This window comes from Primulina huaijiensis, chromosome 1, assembly GCF_012295235.1.
Source record: "Primulina huaijiensis isolate GDHJ02 chromosome 1, ASM1229523v2, whole genome shotgun sequence".
NCBI lineage: Eukaryota > Viridiplantae > Streptophyta > Magnoliopsida > Lamiales > Gesneriaceae > Primulina > Primulina huaijiensis.
This window is the reverse complement of record NC_133306.1, coordinates 24,113,545-24,135,851: the sequence shown is the minus strand read 5'-3', so window position 1 is coordinate 24,135,851 and position 22,307 is coordinate 24,113,545. Positions and strand designations below refer to the sequence as shown.

Below are 22,307 nucleotides of genomic sequence, written 5' to 3'. Positions count from 1 at the left end.
GACTACTTATAAGACCAAAACTGATATCTCATGCATGCTTTGGTGAAGGCAAAACTATCATTAGTTTGTTCTTTTAACAAAGAAAGATCAGCAAGGAATCATGTGACTGGATCGTTTCCTTCGGAGGATGGTATAAATGTGTGTGACGAAGATATTTATCAATAATTAATTTTGAAATTCATTATATCGGCAAAACCCAAAACACGCATCATATATATTAATGAAAATACATCATTAATAATACTACTTAAAGTGCATTTAATCCATGCATTTACACAACTAATTAACAACAAAAACGAAAGCATAAAAGGAAGTGCAATATTAATCAGTATGTGAAAATTACTAATTAAGGCGGCACAAGGAGTCAGAATTGACAAGTGATTCCACTTGGGACTTTCCATGGAGACCCTTTGTCCTAATATAGAGTCTATATTCGTTAAATGTCATGGCTGGATATAAGGCCGGATGCTCCTCCGAAACAAGAGGTTCGGCCGGCTTGATCACTATGTCTCCCCTTGGGTTGTAGAAGTAGGCAAGGGAGACCCTTTCTTTCTTCGCGTTTACGATCACCCGATGTTCCACGCTTTTGTAGTTTCCATTGCTCATTATCTGTAATATTGGTTTTTATCAACAAACTATAAATATTGATGATTCTGGGATTAGAGGTGCATAGGGGTCGGACTTGAGAAGTGAAGTGTGCGAAATATAACCAAATTCATGTTTTGGAGGGTTACGAAAGAACTCAAAAGGTTTATAGAATTTTGTTGGGATCAAAGTTGACATATCTTCATGCAGTCATGCTGAACTCAAATCGAGACAGCCACGTTTCCTAAATTTTAAATATCTTGTAATAAATCATATGTTTATATCCATATTATATTTGAAAAATCTTTTATATTTTTATTTTATACACTATATATCATGTTGTTTTACGGGTGCGATGGACAAGCTCCGTCATGGTCTGAAGATGTTAGAAAACATCGACTGATATTTCACCCCACCTACGTAACATATTATCGCTATTCGCGTGTGCCTTCGCATCGCGACAAGGCAGAAAAAAATGTGGGGAGCACCTGAAGTTGATCCGCCAAGTTGACTATGAAGGCATTAGGAAGGGGCTGGACTGTGACCCATTTGCCGTCATGGCGAACTTGGAGACCCGGCACGTTTTCATCGGGGAACAATAGGGTCATCACACCCGGATCGGAATGGGGAGAAAGACCCAATGTAAGATCCGGTTGAGGGCATTTTGGGTAATAGTTAGTCCTCAAGCATGCACCTATTTCATCATCTCCACCGAAGGCATCTTGAAGATACCCTTCTCTTAGTCCAAGATTCGTTGAGAAAACCTTCATCAATTTTCCACCAAGTTTAACGACTTCTCTACTGTACTCGCCCACCAATTCCCTGCAATTATTTCAACAATAATATTCTTTTAATACATGAAATATTTGTCATGCAACTTACAGAAACATTGTAATAGTTAGTCTTCAAATTATAGTTTAACCACAAATATGTATTTTTTACAAAAGAATTTCACACTATATTATCTATTTTTCATCCATAATTTAAAGCTTGAGGATTAATAAGTACATGAAAACATTACCGGCAATCTTCTATTTCATCTTCAATTACAACCATTAATAATTGATCAATGAAACGAACACTCGATGATTAAGATCAAGGGTACTATAATATTTCAACTAATTACTTTATAAAATTATAAATTTTACCCCGGGTAAGATGATGACAAAAGAGAATGGAACAACNTATTTGACTTTGATTTTAATTACGAGCTGAAAAGAAGACACTCAATTTACCTTCGAAAATGACACTTATAACACGTTTTTTTGTCAAAAAAATTGATGTACCTGCAAGAAACTGGTAGGCTCGGCCACTTATTCTGATCCCTCAGCCCCACCGGCAGATAGTGAAGAAAGAAGTAATCGCTCCAGTCCAGGGACATCCCTTTCTCCACCCCCAGCCGACTTCCATATCCCTCGTAAGTACTCGGCAAATTCGCATACTTCTGCTTCTCCTCAAGCGGGAGATGGAAGAATTGGTACCAGACCTCATGGGTCCGCGCCATCAGCTCGTGGCTGATTCCGTGATTGACCACCTGGAAGAATCCCCACTCACGGCACGCGCTGTCAATGAGAAGGGCTGTCCTTCTCCGGAGTGACGCGTCCTCTGAGTACAGATCCTTCATGTCGATGGCCGGAATGTTGTCTTCACTCGGGGCAGGCTCTACAGAACCCGGCCTTTCCAGTGGCTTCTTCACGTAGCGGTCGGGTATGACCTGTATCCCACTGTCGAATAAATGTTGAACACGGACAACGGGTTCCGGCCAGCTCTCCAAGCAGTTCATGATGACAAAAATAGGCAGAGAAAACGGGATAATATCAATCGATCGCCCTATTTACAAATTATTTGAACATATTTTTGATCATGAAAAATTCACGGGGCTTTTTTAGCTACGTTACAAACAGAGAAAAACGGGAATATGATCCATAATATTTAATATTTTACTCTGATATATGATGTATATATCATCTTAGGCTCCATATATGAAGAGGCAGTGTGTGTAATATGTGAGAAATGCAGAAGAGTAGTGGGAGTGTGGGAGTGGGAGTTCTAAGGTTGAGGAGGTGTAATGGAAGAAGAGACATGTATATATAGAAGCAGATAAAGGGAAACACACACATATAGATACAGAAAACCGTATGCGTATATGTATGTGTGCGCATAACTTATCCGGCGCCGTGAAGAAGTTGAATTCATACTGATCATGGTGTCTCTGTGTCACACAGAGGGGTGTGGAGCCGCATACATCCCATATTTTATTTATTATTTTAAAATAAATGTTGTTCTTCCATGTGCGCATTAAAATAACATTTTTGAGAAGATTCAATTTTATCATTTTTTTTTATTTTTTATTTGCTGTAAAAGTATATGTAGAAGTTCAAATCAGATTTGATTTGGCCAACGATAATATAGAAAATTCGGTTCCAATCACAATACAGCACATGTAGTTTAGAAATTCGTCACCCTTAGGTTTTGACCCAAAATAATTTGGCAAAAACTTGTTTTGTGAAATGGATATCTGTTTTGGGTTATTCATGAAAAAATATTACTTTTTATGCTCAGAGTATTACTTTTTATTGTGAATATCGGTAGGGTTGATCCGTCTCACAGATAAAGATTCGTGAGACCGTCTCACAAGAGACCTACTCAAATAATTTTTGTGTTCATTAACTTGTTGTTTTTTTTGTCTGCTAAATACTCAAAAATTTGTTTTAATATGGTAAGCAAAATAGTCGATAATTTCTGAAGCTACATTAGCAATTTTTAATGGATCAAAAAAATTACTTTCTCTGTTTTATCGATACAAAGAATTTTTAGTTTTAAATAATTTATTTCTTAATTTTATCATTCTCAAGATTTTAACTTTTTCGATTTTTCTACTAGATTATATATTTTATACATGTTATTTTAAAGTCTAATTATCTTAAACAAAACTTTTATGAACATATAATAACAAACAATGACCCAAAATGTTCCTATACGACACCATATAAATAGTAAATAATATCTGATTCAGATATAACATTAAATATATATATGTTACATGTTTCACAATAGAGTTAAAAAAAAACAGATAATTCCAAAATATTTTCCGAAAAACATAAAGTCCTAAATATCATACTTTTTTTTACTATAAAATAATTAATCAAAGCAATTAAGTTTTCGTGCATTAAATGTTCTGATGTTAGTACGCCACGTGATAATTAATACATACAAGACTAAGATAATAAGGATATCTTAGCCCAATGTTTTCACCCACCAGCTTAAGCTGGCTCCCTTCTCGGGTTCGATCTCCCTCCCCAGCGTGCGTTGTAATAAAAAAAAAAAAAAGATAATAAAGATATGATCAATGCCTTGTCAATTAATTACCTTTACTCTTCCATGATATTGCTTTAACCCTAGATTTTAAAATTTTCTTAGAAGTTATCATAAATCCGTTCATTTAGGAAATGATCCTTTGTTTTGTATGATTGGTGTTGACGCGTCTAGGTCTCGGAGCGTGACATGTTCAAAAAATTTATACGATTTATAATTTTCTTGGATATGTATATTTTCTGTCTGTGACCTTCACTTTTGCTAAACATATGCACATACGACATCTTTGACACTGATTAAATATGATAAATACATTAATGGGGAATATTTAAATGGAAAAAAAATACAATTTTCGTCTTGAATTGAAGCGATTGGGGAGTTGTTCGATCCATGTGTGGGACGATTAAAAAATTAGATTTGGATCATCTACTGTGTTAAAATATAACATCAAGTGCTATGCACTTTTTACACGAGATGATCATGTGATCGTCTCGCTTAATCTGACTACTTTTTAAATTTATCTCATGTGGTGTGATGTTTACAAGATGATCATGTGATTATCTCATGTAGAAAGTGCACAGTACCAAATACTGTATTTTCAACATAGTAGAGGATCCAAATGTTGGGATTAATATTTGCGCAAATATTACATCATATAACACGTGTCACATCTCTAGTATATATATAATTTAATTTGGATAAGAACTAAAATACTATTTCTATTTTAAAATAAAATTTATGATTGAACACTAGAATATAAAATCACGTTTTCTTCATACGTCTCTCGTTAATTTAATTTATTAAAAACCTTCGTTTTTTGTTGAAATGTAACGTCGCTTAATTAATAATTCAGAAACGACAGCTCCAAAAATAGTCATTATCCCAATTCTATAGTTCTCAGATAAAATCAAGTTAATATTTAATTTTAAATACTTATCAAAGTAATTTATATTGATAAAAATATGTGCGTAAACGATATATTATTTATACTCATTTGTTCCCTTTTTTTTTTGGCAAATGATTTAAATAATTTGTTCTAATAGTGGAAATTATCATGAAATATAGATAAATGAGAGAAGATAACAATGTCAAAAAAATTCGGTTCGCCATTTAAAAATAAAATGTTTTTGGCTTTATCAGGGGTTATCAATCGAGATTGGTGCTGATTCTTGACTAAATGAAACTTTTCTATGGTTTGAATAAAATATTTTGTATTGATATACATTAAAAATATATATGATTATAATTAAAATATTAAAATTTAAATTACGCTCTCTAATCAAATTTTCAATTCTACATCTGATATTGAGAAGACAATCGGGCAAGATTCACTTTATTAAAAATAATAAACGGCGGTATACGAGAGGAAGATTAGGTTTAAACTTTCTTACAAAAGCTAATACGAAGATACTATTTCTTTCTCTTTTTTTTAGGGAAACTAAAATAATTTTCTTACCACCAAAACAAAAGGAGATATTGTTTTTCAATTAATTAAAATATTGAAAAAGTATCAATAAAGTATAAACCAATATATTAATGTGTTAGAGATATAAATAAATCAAACATTTATTTTCAATGAACAAAATATATCACGCTCACGCCTGAATGCACATGTTGGACTATATAATGACCCATATACCAATTACTTTGCATCTGACGCTGCTTTACGAAAATAGTTAATTTAAGTTGTTATAAAAGTTCGTTGTACCTCTTATAACATTTCAAACATCTTTTTCTAACTCATTCGGGTTAGGGTCATCACAATCACTTCTACTTCATAACACGTTGTCATCGTCGCGGTCTGACCCCTCGATCTATAAGCACCGAGAATTTAGAGCTGATTTTAATATTATTTATTTTTTGATGTTCATGTTGATGACCGTATCTAATATCATTATGTCATACCCCAGGCCCAGGCCCAGACCCACATGACTACACAAAGAGCCTCTAAGCAATTACTTCGTTTCTATAATTATTTTACAAAAATAGTTAACTCGAGTTATCATAAGAGCTAATTATAAATAATTTCAAACAATATCTTTTCTATCCCATTTGGGATAGGAGCATCACAAAACTAATTATTAATATTTGCTAGATATGGTCATCATGTAATATATAATCATACATACGGGGGAAATTACCAGACTGGTATATATGCAAGTTAGCCTTTTCTTTTTATTTTTTAAATAGTCAAAATTTGGTTCTCATCCTGTCAGTTATTTTCGACGGAGTATTGACATGATGACATACACATCAATAAGATCACGTACCACAATTTCGGTGCCTAATCAATAATATTCAACGTGAAATCAGCATCATAGTAAAAACGATGACTAAATCTGAAAGAAACTTTGGTGGAGGATGAAAATAAGATTTGGAATAATTAAAAAACCTAAGCCTAATATATATATTTATATTTATTTAGAAATTTTCTCTATGATAAGAGTTGGCCTGGCCGACATCAAACTCTGATACTGAGTCACATATCAAACAATCCACCAGTAGTATACAGCACGTGGATAATTAAAATGGATTTGGTCGAAATATCCCACTAGTCAATGTAATTATTATTTTAAAGTTTTAGCACATATTTTTTCTAAATAATGAATTATTTCAATTTTATAATGAACTAATGTAACAATTATTTAAAGTTGATAATGACCCACACATTCGAAAGGTGAATGGAGTGGACTACACACAGTCCTGCAAAAGTGAGGCTGTCTAACCGCGCGAGACAATTACAACTTAGAGTTTCTAACCGCGCGAGGCCACCATCACTATGTTGTTTCCACGTGCGAAATTTGAGATAATAAATCCAAAAATAAAGAATAAACTGGACACCGAGATTTACGTGGAAAACCCCTAAAAATTATTAGGGTAAAAACCACGGGCAAGATGAAAAGAATTTCCACTATAATATTTTGTTGTGTACAACTCACTCACTGTGATTCCAAAGAGAACACACACTCTCTTAATACAGGATAACAAACACCTCACAAATATTATAGAATGTTATAAGATTAGAGAAAACTCGAAGAATGGATGATTTGAAATGAGGGAGGGGAGCTCTATTTATAGAGCTTCCTGTCAGTGTGAAGACGCGTAGAAAAACGCGTTAACTCCTCTGAAAATTTCCGTGAAATTTCCTGCAGCCAACTTTATTTGACTATTATGCCGACATTTCTCCCACTTGGAGATTTGATTGAGAATCAAACACATCTCCACACATCCTTTCAATCTTGTCATTCCATGCTGCTTACTTTTCTGCTAGCCCCCTTGGGGATCTACACCACTCAAACTTATCAGTGTTCACTGGCTTGGTCAGAAAATCAGTTATGTTATCCTTTGTATTGATCTTCTGTATATCCATGCTTCCTTCTTCTACTACTTCCCGCACAAAGTGAAATTGTACTCCAATATGTTTCGTCCTGGAATAAAAGGCTGGATTTCTTGCGATGTGCAAAGCACTCTGATTGTCACCAAACAAGGGAACATTATCTTGTTTGTGTCCGATCTCCTCCAATAACCCTTTAATCCATATTGCCTCCTTGCAAACTTGAGTAGCTGCCATATATTCTGCCTCCGTTGTAGATAACGCCACAACTGTCTGCAGTTTTGAAACCCTGCTTACTGCTCCTCCTGCAAGTGTAAACACATAACCAGTAGTAGATTTTCTTTTATCAGGATCACCTGCATAATCTGAATCGACATAGCCTCTGAGTGTAAAATCCGATCCTCCATAACATAATGCAGAATTCGAGGTACCCTTAATGTATCTAAGGATCCTCTTCACAGTGCTCCAATGCTCTCGTCCAGGATTCACCATATAACGACTAACTGCTCCCACTGCTTGAGCAATGTTCGGTCTTGTACAGATCATAGCGAACATCAAACTTCCCACTGCTGATGCATATGGTACTCGAGACATCTCCATCATCTCTGATTCACTGCTAGGACACATCTCGGAGGATAACTTGAAGTTAACAGGAAGAGGGGTCAATATTGGCTTACTATCTTGCATGTTGAAGCGTTGCAAGATTTTCTTCAAATAATTTTTCTGGGAAAACCAAATCTTTCTGTTACTTCTATCTCGATGAACTTGCATCCCTAGAATCTTGTTTGCTGGTCCCAAGTCTTTCATATTAAATTCCCTAGCCAACTGTGCCTTCAATCCTTGGACCTGATCTTTGTTGGGGTCTGCTACCAACATGTCGTCCACATACAACAGCAAAATGATATATAATCATCACCAGACCTCTTGAAATACGTACAAGGGTCTGCACTCAGTCTGTTGTATCCAAGGCTCATAATATAGGAATGAAATCTCTTGTACCAACACCTCGGCGCCAGTTTGAGACCGTACAGAGATTTGTTCAACCTGCAAACCAAGTTCTCTTTGTCTTTTTCCGCAAAACCTTCTGGCTGGAGCATATAAATTTCTTCTTCAAGATTTCCATGAAGAAACGCTGTTTTCACATCTAGCTGTTCTAGATGTAGGTCAAACACCGCATACAATGCCAACACTATTCTGACTGTTGTAAGCCGAACCACAGGAGAAAATATCTCATTGAAGTCAATGCCTTCTTTCTGAGCATACCCTTTTACCACCAATTTAGCACGATATCGCTCCACTTGGTTATTGCCATCACGCTTGATCTTATATACCCATCTATTTCCAATGGTTTTTCTTCCTCGTGGTAGTGTAACAAGATCACAAGTTTGATTCCTGTCTAATGCTTCCAATTCTTCTTGCATTGCTATCATCCACAATGATACATCCGAGCTTTGAGTAGCTTCGTGGAAACTCGATGGTTCACCATCCTATGATAATAGACAATATGCAATATTGCTTTCAGTGACATAATCTGAAAGCCAACCAGGTGGTCTTCAGTCTCGAGTTGACTGCCTCACATTGGAAACTTCAGACTCAATATGTTCTTGTTCTTCGTGCTCTGGTACTGCTTCACAAGAAACTTTACCTTCGTCCGTCTTATTTTTCACCTGAAATATTGTAGTTTCTGAATTCAGTGTATAGTAGGATCCCACAAGCGAAACCCCTTTACTCCATCAGCATAACCCAAGAAGATACATTTTCTGGATTTCGAATCCAACTTCGATCTTTCTTGCTCATTGTACAGAACGTACACCGGACTTCCAAATGTATGCAAATGAGAATAATCTGTCGGCTTCCCAGTCCACATCTCCATCGGAGTCTTCAGATCAATCGCCACTGAAGGAGCACGATTGATAATATAACAAGCGGTTTTGACTGCCTCCGCCCAAAATGACTTGTCTAGACCCGCAGTCCTCAACATAGCTCTTGTTCTGTCTAACAAGGTTCTGTTCATCCGCTCCGCCACTCCATTTTGTTGAGGCGTGTAAGTCGTCGTGAATTGTCTTTTGATGCCCTCATGTTGACAATATGCATTAAATTCGTCACTGGTATATTCTCCTCTATTGTCAGTCCTCAGACACTTGATTTTCTTCTCAGAATCAAGTTCAACCCGTGCTTTGAAATCTTTGAAGATCTAGAAAACATTTGATTTCTTCTTGATTAGATACACTCAACATTTCCTAGAAAAATCATTAATGAACGAGACAAAGTATCTCGCTCCTCCTAGGGATACAACCGGTGCTTGCCAAACATCCGAATGAATCAGCTCCAATTTGCTTTTGATCCTGGCAGTAGAAGTGCCAAACTTTAATCTGTGTTGTTTACTGGTAATACAATGCTCACAAAAGGGTAGTGACATTTTTGTAAGTCCCGGCAACAGCTTCCGTTCTGAGAGAATTTTCAACCCCTGTTCTGACATATGTCCGAGCTTTCTATGCCATAACACTGTTAATTCTTCTCCTGAACCAATTGATGCAACAGCTAGTTCTGCCTCTTTGTGTGTTTCTCCCAAAAGTACATACAAATTTGTAGCAGTCTTTTCCGCCTTCATAACCACAAGCGCATCCTTCACAATTTTCATGATCCCATTCTCAATACGAGTTTTGCACCCGATGTCATCCAATTGCCCCAAGGACAAAAGATTTTTCGTCAGTGCTTTCACATGTCGTACCTCCTGTATGGTGCGAATGGTGCCATCAAACATTTTAATTTTGATAGTACCGACCCCAGCGATTTCCAAGGCATGATCATTTCCTATAAATACATATCCGTCTGAGATTGGTTCATAATGGTCAAACCATTCTCTCCGAAACGTCATGTGCCACGTCGCTCCTGAATCCATAATCCATGTGTCACAAAATTTGTGTCTGCCTTCTGCAACAGTTGCTGCTTCGCTGAATAAAATTTCACCACTGCCTGAAGTACTGGTCACATTTCTTTGAGAACTCTTATCGATACTCGTACACTCTTTCTTGAAGTGCCCTTTACCGCCACATTTAAAGCAATAAATATTTTTCTTCTTACTTCTCGATTTTGATCTACCTCGTCTTTGGCTCCCACTGGAGTCACGGTCCATGAATCTTCCTCTTATCATCGGTAAAGTCTATGCCTGCTTCGAGGTTACCAACCTATCTTCCTTATTCTTGCGTCGACTTTCTTATCCAAGAACCGCAGTTAAGACATCGTCGAATTTTAGAAAGCCCATAAGATTATTATTGGTAATGTTGATGATAAGTTGATCATATGAATCTGGTAGACTTTGAAGTAGAAGCTCCGCACGTTCATTTTCCCCTATTTTATGCCTCATGGAAGTGAGTTGGACAAATAGAGTATTTAGTGTGTTGATATGGTCGGTATTCGATGATGATTCCGCCATCCGAAGAGTATAAAGTCTTCTCTTTAGGAAAATCATGTTGTGTAGCGACTTGACCTCGTACATCTTTGTCAGAGTATCCCAGATAACTTTTGCTGTTTTAATCTCAGAGATACTTGACAATACTTCGTCTGCTATAGCCAATTGTAAATTGGCAACACCGTTGTCGTTCATCTCATTCCAATTTCCATCATCCGTAATCTCCACCGGTCTATCTCCAATAGCCGCCAAGCAATTCTCCTTTCTTAAAACTGCTTGTATCTTTATTTTCCACAGCATAAAATTGCTTCCGTTGAACTTTGCTATCTCGTACCTTCCCGCCATTATGTCTACAACAATTTTAGTAGACTGGACAAAATAATCATGCCTTAAAAAAAAAATCTCAAAAAATCTTTTCTGATGTAGAAGATCAGTCTAGGCTGCAACCACAGAGCATACTCAGAATTTTTAAGAAATTTCAAACCAAGGCTCTGATACCACTTGTTGGTCCTACGTGCGAAATTTGAGATAATAAATCCAAAAATAAAGAATAAACTGGACACCGAGATTTACGTGGAAAACCCCTAAAAATTATTAGGGTAAAAATCACGGGCAAGATGAAAAGAATTTCCACTATAATATTTTGTTGTGTACAACTCACTCACTGTGTTTCCAAAGAGAACAAACACTCTCTTAATACAGGAGAACAAACACTTCACAAATATTATAGAATGTTATAAGATGAGAGAAAACTCGAAGAATGGATGATTTGAAATGAGGGAGGGGAGCTCTATTTATAGAGCTTCCTGTCAGTGTGAAACCGCGTAGAAAAACGCGTTTTCTCCTCTGAAAATTTCCGTGACATTTCCTGCAACCAACTTTATTTGACTATTATGCCGACACACTACACTTACTTTTCATGTTGTATTAAAATGTGACTTAGAGTCGAAATTTATGCTAGCTCGTACTGGTTGGGTTGCTTCTCTATTCAAATATTTGGTTCGGTAATATTCGAAATCCCATGAAATTAATGACGCGTGCAAAAGACTAGAGAGAATGGTTTAAAAATCTGGTCGTGCACTGCTAGAATTATACAAACAATTAAAATACTAGCTAGTAGCTACTGCACCGTGTATTTGTTTTTGGGTTCGATTTGATTAAAAAAAATAAATGTAATAGATTTTTCTTTTGGGATCAAACAAGGTATTCATGTAAAATTCAGACATCGGATTCAATTAAGGTTCCCTAGGCACCTTGGCTTTGGAAACCTTTCATTCCAAATCACTCGTTCATTTTCTTTTTCATTCCTGCTTATAAGTTGTAATTTCAACTTTTCATAATTAATATACGTGATAAATTTTTATTGACGATACACAAAAATATTACAAAACATTTTCTCTCTAGGAGTTCACGGTAAACTTGTGAAACCCCTATTTTTTTCAGGAGATAAGAATTTTGATGATAAGCCTAATTTTGGGATAAATAAACCAAGATCTAAGATTTGACATGATATTGATACCAGATAAAGATCTAATATTTGACATGATATTGATACATCTGGTCTAAGATTTGATATGATATTGATATCAGATAAAGATCTAAGATTTGATATGATATTTGTACCTGGATAAAGATCAAGTAAGAGGATAATATGATCCCTAAATTTAGAAATCTTGGAATATTTAATTAGCATTTTCGAAATTATGGAGATATGAAAAATTCTGCATGATAAAAAAATACAGGCATGGGAAAAATTTAAGAGTTTGCCAACCAGACTTTTAGGGAAAATCAAGAGTATTATTTTTGGGATAATTTACCATAAATTCGAAATTACTAAAGGAGATTTTTGGGATTTAAGAGCAATGATTTAATTGTACTGAAAAATAAAATATCTACCGAATATTGGGAATTAGACACAAAATTCGAAATTTTTCATGCTTGGATAAGAGAATATTTCGAAAATATATCCAAGGAATGGATATATAGATTTCGAAATTATCCAGTATCATGGATAAGATATGATAATTATCCTAGATTTATTTTGATTCAAAGTTCAAATACGAGGATAATACATGATCAGGATAGTAGCCAACCCCTATAAATAAGAGAGTCATGCCATTAGAAATTCACACCTCCACATTTTCGAAATTTCCTCTCTAGTTCTCCCTAGGAATTTTAGAGACTTTGCTCTCTTAGTGTGTCGAGTATCGAAGCTCTACAGTAGTCCAGATCCAGGCTCAGTTTCGAAATCCTATCATCACCAGTTCTTTTTTTCGAATTATTCAAGGTAAGTGGGTTTTCGCTATATTATAATTTGCACACTTGTCCTTCGTAAGTGGGCTTTTGTTATGTATACATTCTTTCGTAAGTGAATTTTTGTTCGCCACACTTGTTCTTTGAGGTGTGCTGGCGTTTAAAGAAATTATAATTTGTGTACGAATCTCCCTTCAGTTTTTGAAAGTTCGTTCGAGCATAATTCCTTGTCCATTATATATTTTCTTCAAGATTTGTCAAGTTATTATGTTCAAAGCACTGTTAGGATTCAATTGGATATGGGAAAAGATTTTCGAACTATGACCCTTATACGGTGAGATGGTAACCGTTGTACGGCCTCACTCCATATATGATTAACATATTGGACATGACCTCACTCCTTAGAGGATTAACATATAGGAGACTGATATCAGGAAACCATGGAAATGAGAAGACATTCATTGCTAAACAAGTATGTTATACGAGTATGATATGTGATAACATGTTATGATTATGAAGTATGAATATTCGTTATTATTCAAGTTATAATACACTATATAAAATTTGAATTCAACTATATGTATATTTTGCTTCATGTCTCGAACGGCCCCCACTTACTGAGTATTTCCCAAAATACTCTCCTCTTACTTCCTCCACACCCAGATAAGAACGAAGAGCAAATGGATTAAGATGAGCAAGAGCAATTTTTTGGGATGGTAGAAGATCTCAAGTCATTTCAGAAGTTTTAAAGCTTAGTTTATGTTTATCGCTTTCGTACTATTAAAACATTTTTTAATCAGTTTATTTTGGTATTTAAGTTGTAAAGACGATTCTTTTGTTGATTATGAGAAATAAACTGGTTTTGGAATATACTGTACTGCAAGGATTGTTGTTTGACGATTATGCGATTGTTGAGCAACGACGGTGTCGACTAACCCCGGTCTCGGGGCGTGACAAAACTTGTTACTATGAATAAGTTTTTTTTTTTTTTTTTTAATTGAGGATATATAGGATGTGTCTGTGCATATGATATCACTGGCGAGGATTTTGAGAATAATTTCACCACATGTTTGCAAGATGGGTGAATATATATTATATGATATTATTGCTGGGGATTCTGAGAATAATCATTTATATTTTCGATATTGATACACCACATGTTTGCAGGATAAGGTTAGGCAGTGGCTTTACATTTACATTACAAGCACGCTAAAATGGTTCAAGAAAACGTTCGCACATCAGCAGGCCATGGCTATTGGCTATGTTTTGCACCATTGATTAAATCTATGGACAACTTCATCTTTGCCGACTTAGATAGAGCCTGATGCAGTGTTGACAACGAAAATAAAAACATGTAAATTACATGAATAAAAATACAAATTCATAAAAAAATAAAAGGGAAATGTTCCCATTGTGACTAAAATTATGTGGACGGCTTGAACCATTTTTAGGCTTTAACTAATCACCCCCTAGATAACCTAAAAATGTCTAGCTAGGACCACAATAACCTAAGCAACTATTGCGCACGAGTCAACTTTAAAAAATAAATGGACAAAGTACTTTTTACTCTATTTGAGGAAGAAATTTGTAATGCAAACATGTTCACATGCGATGGCTCTGCTGCTGGCTTTTGTCGATTGTCATGTGAGTTAATTAGTAGCTATGTGGCAAGTGTACTAGCTAAACCATGACTCGACCAACAGTACTTGTTCATTACGGCCTTGCCTAGTTAGGAAAGTGTTTCATCATGTGCCACGAGACGCGAACATCGGTGATGAATGATACCAAGTTGTTCTTTTTCCTCTAATACACTCTTATCTGTAAGGGGTGAGCGAATGGAGGTCATTCGATGGCAGATTCTTCCAGTTTAAAATTACTTGTGCTTTCGAATTCGCTACTACATTTGTATTAGTACCAATAGGACGTGCATTAGATACTAGTAAAACACACTGCAAATTTTAAATATACATATGTTGATTGTCGTGTTGATATATGATAATTAAATGATAAGGTATAATTGTATTGAGATAATATATATCACTTGCATTTTTATTAAGTCTCGTTATACATAGTGAATGTTGGGTCATTTTTGTTGGCATGTAAAATACTAAAAATCGGGGCTGGTTCGTGTTGTCCGACGAAAAATACACATCTCCGCAATGATATGATATTTTCACTTTGGACACAAACCCTTTGGACTTGGTTTTGTATTAACTTTATCTAAAAGACCTTATAATATCAAGGAAGATACATTTATATCTTATTGACCCATTACTTTTTTTTTTTTTTTTTTTTTTTATGTATTTCAATGTGGGACTTTAATTGAATTTTCAACAATATTCTTATCAAACGAAGGACCAACATTATTCTCATGGTCCGGGTATCTCCTAAAACGAATTTGCCCATCTTCTCCACTTGAAGGATCATACATTCCAATCGAGACCGGTACTCATGTCTACTACGTTGGGAGCGCACACCTTATGTAAAATACTTGGAACATCACTTACTTCGATCTCATCACGAATTTACTGGGAGCCTTCACCTCATTCGTTTAATTATCCGACGATTTCACCCATATGTCTTCATCTAGACCATGATTAGCTCTGATATCACTATTTATTGTACGATGAAACACACACATCTCCACAAATGTATGATATTATCCACTTTCGACATAAATTTTCCTGGATTTTTTTTAGAATTTACCCAAAATCTCTCATACCAATAGATATATATATTTCAATCTTATTAACCTACGATTTTTCTAATATATTTTCAATGTGAGACTTTGGTTGAATTTTAAACTGTTCGGATATTATGAAATACTATTCGAAAAATCGGGTATCCGGCCCAAATTACCAAAATACTCAAAATCCTCAACTCATGATCTTCTTAAACTGTCGTATGATTTAAAAATATGGTTTAAAAGATTTGATTTATATCAATGTGACTATCTATTATAATTTATAGTAAAACCAAAAAGGACCCGTTCTTCATTGTATATGTATCAAGTTATCAAACACTGCTCATTGCCTAGAGCATAGCTGCAACCTCGACCCTTCCGAGGCAAAACCTCGTATAAAACGTTTCGAAATAAAGACTATTCTCTAAAGTTTTTTAGGTACATCGAAGTAATAAATGATTTATAATTTGCATACATTTTCAAAATTCTGATGTTGACTTTAAAATGGCTCTGCCACCACCCACTACTCCACACGTGTCAGGGTGTGTGAGGAGACAATGAATTACGAGGAATCTTGGATATTTAGTGGGAATAGATTCTGTTTCCTTTGTGGTCGGAAAGTGAGTCCTAGGATTAAAGAAAATGCTCCAATTTCGCAAGTTAAATCGAAAAAAGAATGGCATTCTACTTTATTCAATCTACAAGACAATATACTTTGTACTAAATCGCCAAAAATAAAATAAATCTCTCATTTTTTCAAATTTTATTGCAAAAAATGAACGAGCTAAAAAATAAAAACCCGACGTATTTTCAAGATTTGAAATTAGTTTGTATATACATTTGTCCTTCAAATAATGCAATGTTAACAAAAGAATTTTAATTTTGTGGATGTGATTTGGATTCATAAATACTAGTTGGGGTGTTAAAATTTCGGTTAAAACCGAAAAAATCGACCGAACCATAAAATTTGGTTTTTTCGGTTATTTGACCGGCTACGGTTTCTATATTACGCATTTTCGGTTTTTCGGTTTTTTTTAAAAAAAAAACTTATGAGAATAAAACATTTTTTAAATTCATAATTAAAAAAATATAAATTTTTTAAAATAGAAATCCAAAAGTGAGGTGATAATTGCCTTATTAGTTTGGCAATAATGCCATCTTCCAAACCTCGCAATATTATATAATAAAAGAAATAATTAATTATATATTTTATTTCCTCGACACGTGATAATGATGACTGTGAATTGTGTACTGCCTAACAAAGAATTAATTATTTCAACCAAATCAAAATGATTAAAATTAATTAATATTCCCATGTTAATCCGGCCCCTTATCAACTAATTGATGTGCCATTCAATTAATTATATACAGACACGTTTATACATAAATATATAAACAATTCGTAACTGAAAGTAGAAAAAATCTTCTTTTACCTCTCAAACTCCTTCTTTATCATCATTTTCATTTCTTATAAAAGAAATGAATTTCATATTCTCTGCCAAACATTTCAAATATAATTCTAATATGCAATCATTGAGAATGTGCAATTGCGAATTTTAAACAAGAAAATTAAGAATCACATTGAAATAAATAAGGTTTTATAGTCACTCCAAGATTAAGATCTATCCATATATGATCATCTTTATGATTTTATTTGAATTTCATAATAATAATTCAATTTATTATGAAATATCCGATTAAATCTGTCCAAGTCCTAGATAATATCATTATACATAAATGCCTTCCATCTAGATATCTCCATATCGATGATCTACATAAGACGATCATATTTATAATGTCCATGGCCACATTAAAACATTCCACTCTTAATCTCATATCTTTTTAAATTTTGGCAATTTTAATACTTTTTCATCGACAACGAGAATCACCACGTTGTAAAAAAGACCACAAATACAAAATCAAAAAACAAAAAAAAAACTAAAACTGAAATTCGATAATACGGAGAATCAAAATTTCAAAGAGCTAAATATATAGACCAAAAATGTACTTTTCTTGATATATTATCTCGAACATAGTTGCTGCATGTGTATACCATATAATATTTTTATTTTTATTTTTATGTCAGACATCTTTATTATTTTTGTCATGAATTTTATTGAATAGATACATTCCGAAGATACCGCGATATGAAATTTTATTAATTTGTATTTGTTGATAAATAAAATAATATTTGTTTTGAAAAATCAAATAAAAAACGAACGGCGAATAAAATGGTAGTCCAAGGTCACGTTTCAAATATTCAAAATTTACAAAATAAAACAGGGATTTCTAGATTTTTTTTTTTACAAAAAATTCGTTATCGACGCGAGAGTTATTTCTTGCATTTGACATTGTACTAAATACAACGAATTATTTGAAAAATATCCTGTCCATGGAACTTAAATAAGATGCCAATAATACTGCGGGTTTCGAATAAATCAAAGTCAAAGGCAAAAGTTGCACTGCAACCGGAAGACTACCAACTATTCTTTGCTAGCCACTTTATACCAAGCAACATTAACTTTAATAAGAAGGGATGTCAAAATCAGATATAATTCACACGATTTACCAACTCAAAACATTTCAATCTGAAAAAATCAGGTTTGGATTTGGGGTTTTTGGGTTCGAGTCAAACTAGGTTGGACCCGATAGCTGATTCGAAAAAAATGATTGGATAGGGTTGGATTCGGGTTGACCAGAAAATTTTAATTGTTTTTTTTAAAAAAATATAATTAATAAATATTGCCTACATTTTTATATATTGTATTTCTGAAAAAATATTTATTGTATATTTATATATCATAAATTTTCATAATTTAATATTTATTTTGAACATTTTTTATTTTTTAAACAATTGTTTATTTGATTTAGTAAATATATTTTATTTTTTTATAATTAGACTTTCAAATTTAAATCATATATATGAGAGATATTTTGTTATTATATGTTTAAATTAAAATATTATTATTATTTTTTGAATTTTGTTGAGTAATTTTTGAATATTATTATTGTTCAATGTGATCCAATTAACCCAATTCATCGGAATTGACAAGACTATTTACAATTACTTGGTGGATCATGTGCATCTGACACGTACACGAACGCTGGAATCCACATTATAAGCAAGGGATATTTTGACGTTTCGTCGTAGCTTTGACAAATCAATGCCATGTCACATATAGCGACAGCCACGACAAAACTTTAAAAATAATTTTTTTCGAATTTTAGATTATTCAAGGGCCATTTTATTGTATACATTCTATATAAGTGTAAGAAAACAAACACATATTTAATCTAAGATTACTTACTATACAATTAAAAATAACGACTATGAGTTCTATCGTATTAAAAAAAAACAATTGTCCGAAGCTATAATTAACCGAGCGACGATTTACCCTTTTGTCAACTATCCTCTCCCTTCTACACAAGTTGACTAACATGATTCTATTCGCTAGAAATGGTTGTTAAAATTAAAGCGATCTGGATATAAAGACGAAGGGATGGCAAAGAACTAAAGAATAAGGCACCAAGCAAAAAGAAACGTAAAATCAAGATAAGAGGATAAGGAAACGGCACGTTTTTTCTTATTATGAAACAAATTGATTTAGGCCAAAGGACGAGTGGTGCTCAAATAAAGGAAGCTCGAGCTTGAGTTTCTAGAGCCGATTGCGAGCTCACATTATGTTTAGAAAATTTGTTTATGAATGAATATATTCAAGAACTCAAATCATAAATTTGTCTCACGAGCTTTGCTTTCATGAATGCATCAATTAACCCTACATATACAAACATTTTTATACAACAGTGGTATTATATATGGGAAAACGACAATTTCAATCACATGTATAGTGTTACACTAACATTTTTGATAAAAAATGAGTAAAATTATCAAAAATTGAAATATATATGACTAAGACCTAATAAAAACAATGATGATCAAAACTGCAAATAGACAAAAATACAAGATGAAAATTGCAATTTTTCATGTTATATATAATATTAGAAATATTAATTTCGTTTCATAGTATTCAAACATGAAAATTTTAAATTTTAAATTTGAGCTCGAGCTCGACAAAACTTTGGAGCTCTTGGGTTCAAGCTCAAACCGGATCGGCTCGTTGAGCAGCTCACGATCTTAAAATTCCAAGTCATTGTGAACATTTATGTCAGTTACCAGCCCAGAATGGACGAACACTACACAACGAGATACACAGAATTGCCCCCTTAGGCCCATAGTTTCAATTGTATAAGAAGGGCTTACCAAAATTTCAATTTTGTTCATATAAGCGTAAGCTGTATTGAATGCTTGAGTATTCACCAATTTTTTCGAGGGTCCTCATGCATGCTAAGTAATTACGTCTTCTTTCCTCTTTGATAATTGTGTCTAATTAATGATCACCGGGGCTGATCAATTTTGCGATCCGCTGAACGGAATTACTTTTTTTTTTTTTTCATTTTCTAAAAAAACTACGATTAGAAATAATAATTTTAAACCACACTATACATATGATGATGTTATTTTTTTGTCAGGAACTACACCAAACCGGCCTACTTAAACCGCCTGCCATGATATATGACCTGAGGTTGTAATAATTTGTAAATTATACACTTAATTAAAAAAAACATCAATTCACTCTCTCTGAACTCTAATTTTAAATTTTTCTCACCTAAAAAAAAATACTCATCTTAAAAATTCTTCAAATTAGTGTGAAAAAGGAGAAATTATGAGCAACGATGCAACACCCAGCGTAAAAAAAAACTATGTTAAATTTGGCAAATATATCATTTTGTTGTGCAGAACATATTAGAATTTATTACATTGATTTTCAATCATGTTTATTATTTTTTTTATTTTTGTATGATTTGAGCTAAATTTTACATTTAAAAACAATATATTGTTTTTCCTTTCGAATCAATTTGAATATATGTTATAATATTTTGCATTATGCTTGATCATTTGGCCAAAAAACACAAACCGTAATTCTAGATCCAAATGTAAAACTGAGATTATTTTTTAAAAATACTAACCGACCACATATGGTAATTTTGTTGGAGGTTTTTTGAAAAAAACAATCATAAAATCGCACCGTGATCACTTCTACTAAAGACTTAATTTGACTGATAAAAATCCGTAGTTATCATCAAATGTTATTTCAGCCTCATTTCCTCGAGTACATTAAATGATCAGCAATTTTGGTTTCTGTAGTATTTATTCAATTGGATCCAACTGGACTGTTTGTAAAATATTATGTTTTTATAAAAGTGATTAAATTTATAGATTGTAAAAAAGTAATAAAGCTAAAAAATGATCAATGTTTAAAATAAAAGTGAAAAGTTGAAAATTTTAATTAAAAGTGCTCGCTAAATAAGTGATTCTAATAATAGTTTTATAATTAAAAAATTCCCTTATCGAATAACACACCTCTCTCTTTTCAAAATTATTAGTTGTTAGAGTATCCAAAGATATTTCAATTTATTTACTAAAATACCGCTGGAAATAAATAGTGATAATTATATAAAGTAAGTCTTACATTGTAAATGAATAAGAGAGTAGAATGCTTATAAGTGGAAATGTATTAAATAAGTTGTATTTCATCCTACCCATGTGGACATTGTTCCCATGGTAGGATGGATGGCCAAGATTTGTCCATGCATATATAGGACCCACTTTTTTTTTTTAAAATTGTATGTGTGACAAGATCTTACCCGTTGAAATGAAGTGAAGGTAGTAACCACATAGGATCTCACGAGGAAAATCACTCATTGTTATATTTAATAGTCAAAGATAAGCACTTGGACACTTATTTGGAAATGCATAAAAAAAGTTATATTTAAATGTTGAGTAGTTTGGAGGAAAATCTCAATTGCTGACTAGTGTGGAAGAAAATCTCCATTATTATTTTGAATATTAGTTTTTTAGTAATTAATTAATAAATTGTGTCATATTAAATTGTAACTAACCAGTGCAATTTTTCGAATTGAACTTGTCTACGGTCAAATTACCACGGTTATTAAAGCAGTCGCTATCTTAGTGTTTGCTCGATGAAACTGCAATAGCCATACACTTAAATTTATCCCCACAATTCAGTCGAAATCGTGCATAGTGTTATTATTTCTAAAAACGTATACGCTTTTAATTAAAACAATGTAAATTCAAAGAAAAAGGGCAGGGGGGGACAACATCACACTCCTGACATGAAAAATAAATCATATTTCCCAAATGGAAACCTCTGCATTCCTTAAATCAAGCTCGCATGCAATTCTCATTGACATAACAAAGCGTACAAACTTAATTCAAAACCATACTATAAAAAAGAAACAACTTTGTTTGGGCTAAAAATAATTAATTATTAAGCCCAATTAAATTATAGGCCCGTCAAATATAGCGGACTAATTCCTATCGAGTCCAACCGGTCACAAAGCGCTGAAGATGGAAAAGATCATGGGAGAAGAGGGAGATCGTGGAAAGAGGGAAAAGATCGTGGAGTGTATAGGAGGAGATCATGGGGGAGTGGAAGAAACCACATCTCACAGTGAAGAAAAAGAAGGGATCGGCATAAGGAAAAACACAACTCAACTCTACACAGACAAAATCTGCAAATACTCTCTGCAAAATTTTCAATCTTCAAGCACTAGTTTTCAGGCATTCCAGTACATTTCTAGCATTTTACGTCTTCTCGTTTTAGATTTCAGAAACAAGTTATTATATTTTTTCAAGTTTTGAT

General features: G+C 33.6%; 1 protein-coding gene across 1 annotated transcript; it reads right to left on the bottom strand.

Annotated features, from left to right (window-relative positions):
• Nucleotides 1-214: 214 nt before the first annotated feature.
• Nucleotides 215-2,419, bottom strand: LOC140986832 (jasmonate-induced oxygenase 2-like). Its single transcript, XM_073455200.1, has 3 exons — nt 1,872-2,419; nt 1,074-1,407; nt 215-609 (listed from the first exon to the last, which is right to left on the bottom strand). The coding sequence occupies exons 1-3, from the start codon at nt 2,366-2,368 to the stop codon at nt 343-345; spliced, it is 1,098 nt and encodes a 365-aa protein (XP_073311301.1). The 5' UTR covers nt 2,369-2,419; the 3' UTR covers nt 215-342.
• Between the last annotated feature and the right edge of the window lie 19,888 nt (nt 2,420-22,307).

Excerpts from the sequence above, each read along its gene's own strand:
- LOC140986832 (XM_073455200.1), bottom strand. The coding sequence starts at position 2,368 with ATGAACTGCTTGGAGAGCTGGCCGGAACCCGTTGTCCGTGTTCAACAT. Across the intron at positions 1,408-1,871 it reads AGCCTACCAGTTTCTTGCAG|GGAATTGGTGGGCGAGTACA; the intron begins GTACATCAATTT and ends AAATAATTGCAG. Across the intron at positions 610-1,073 it reads ACTTGGCGGATCAACTTCAG|ATAATGAGCAATGGAAACTA; the intron begins GTGCTCCCCACA and ends CCAATATTACAG.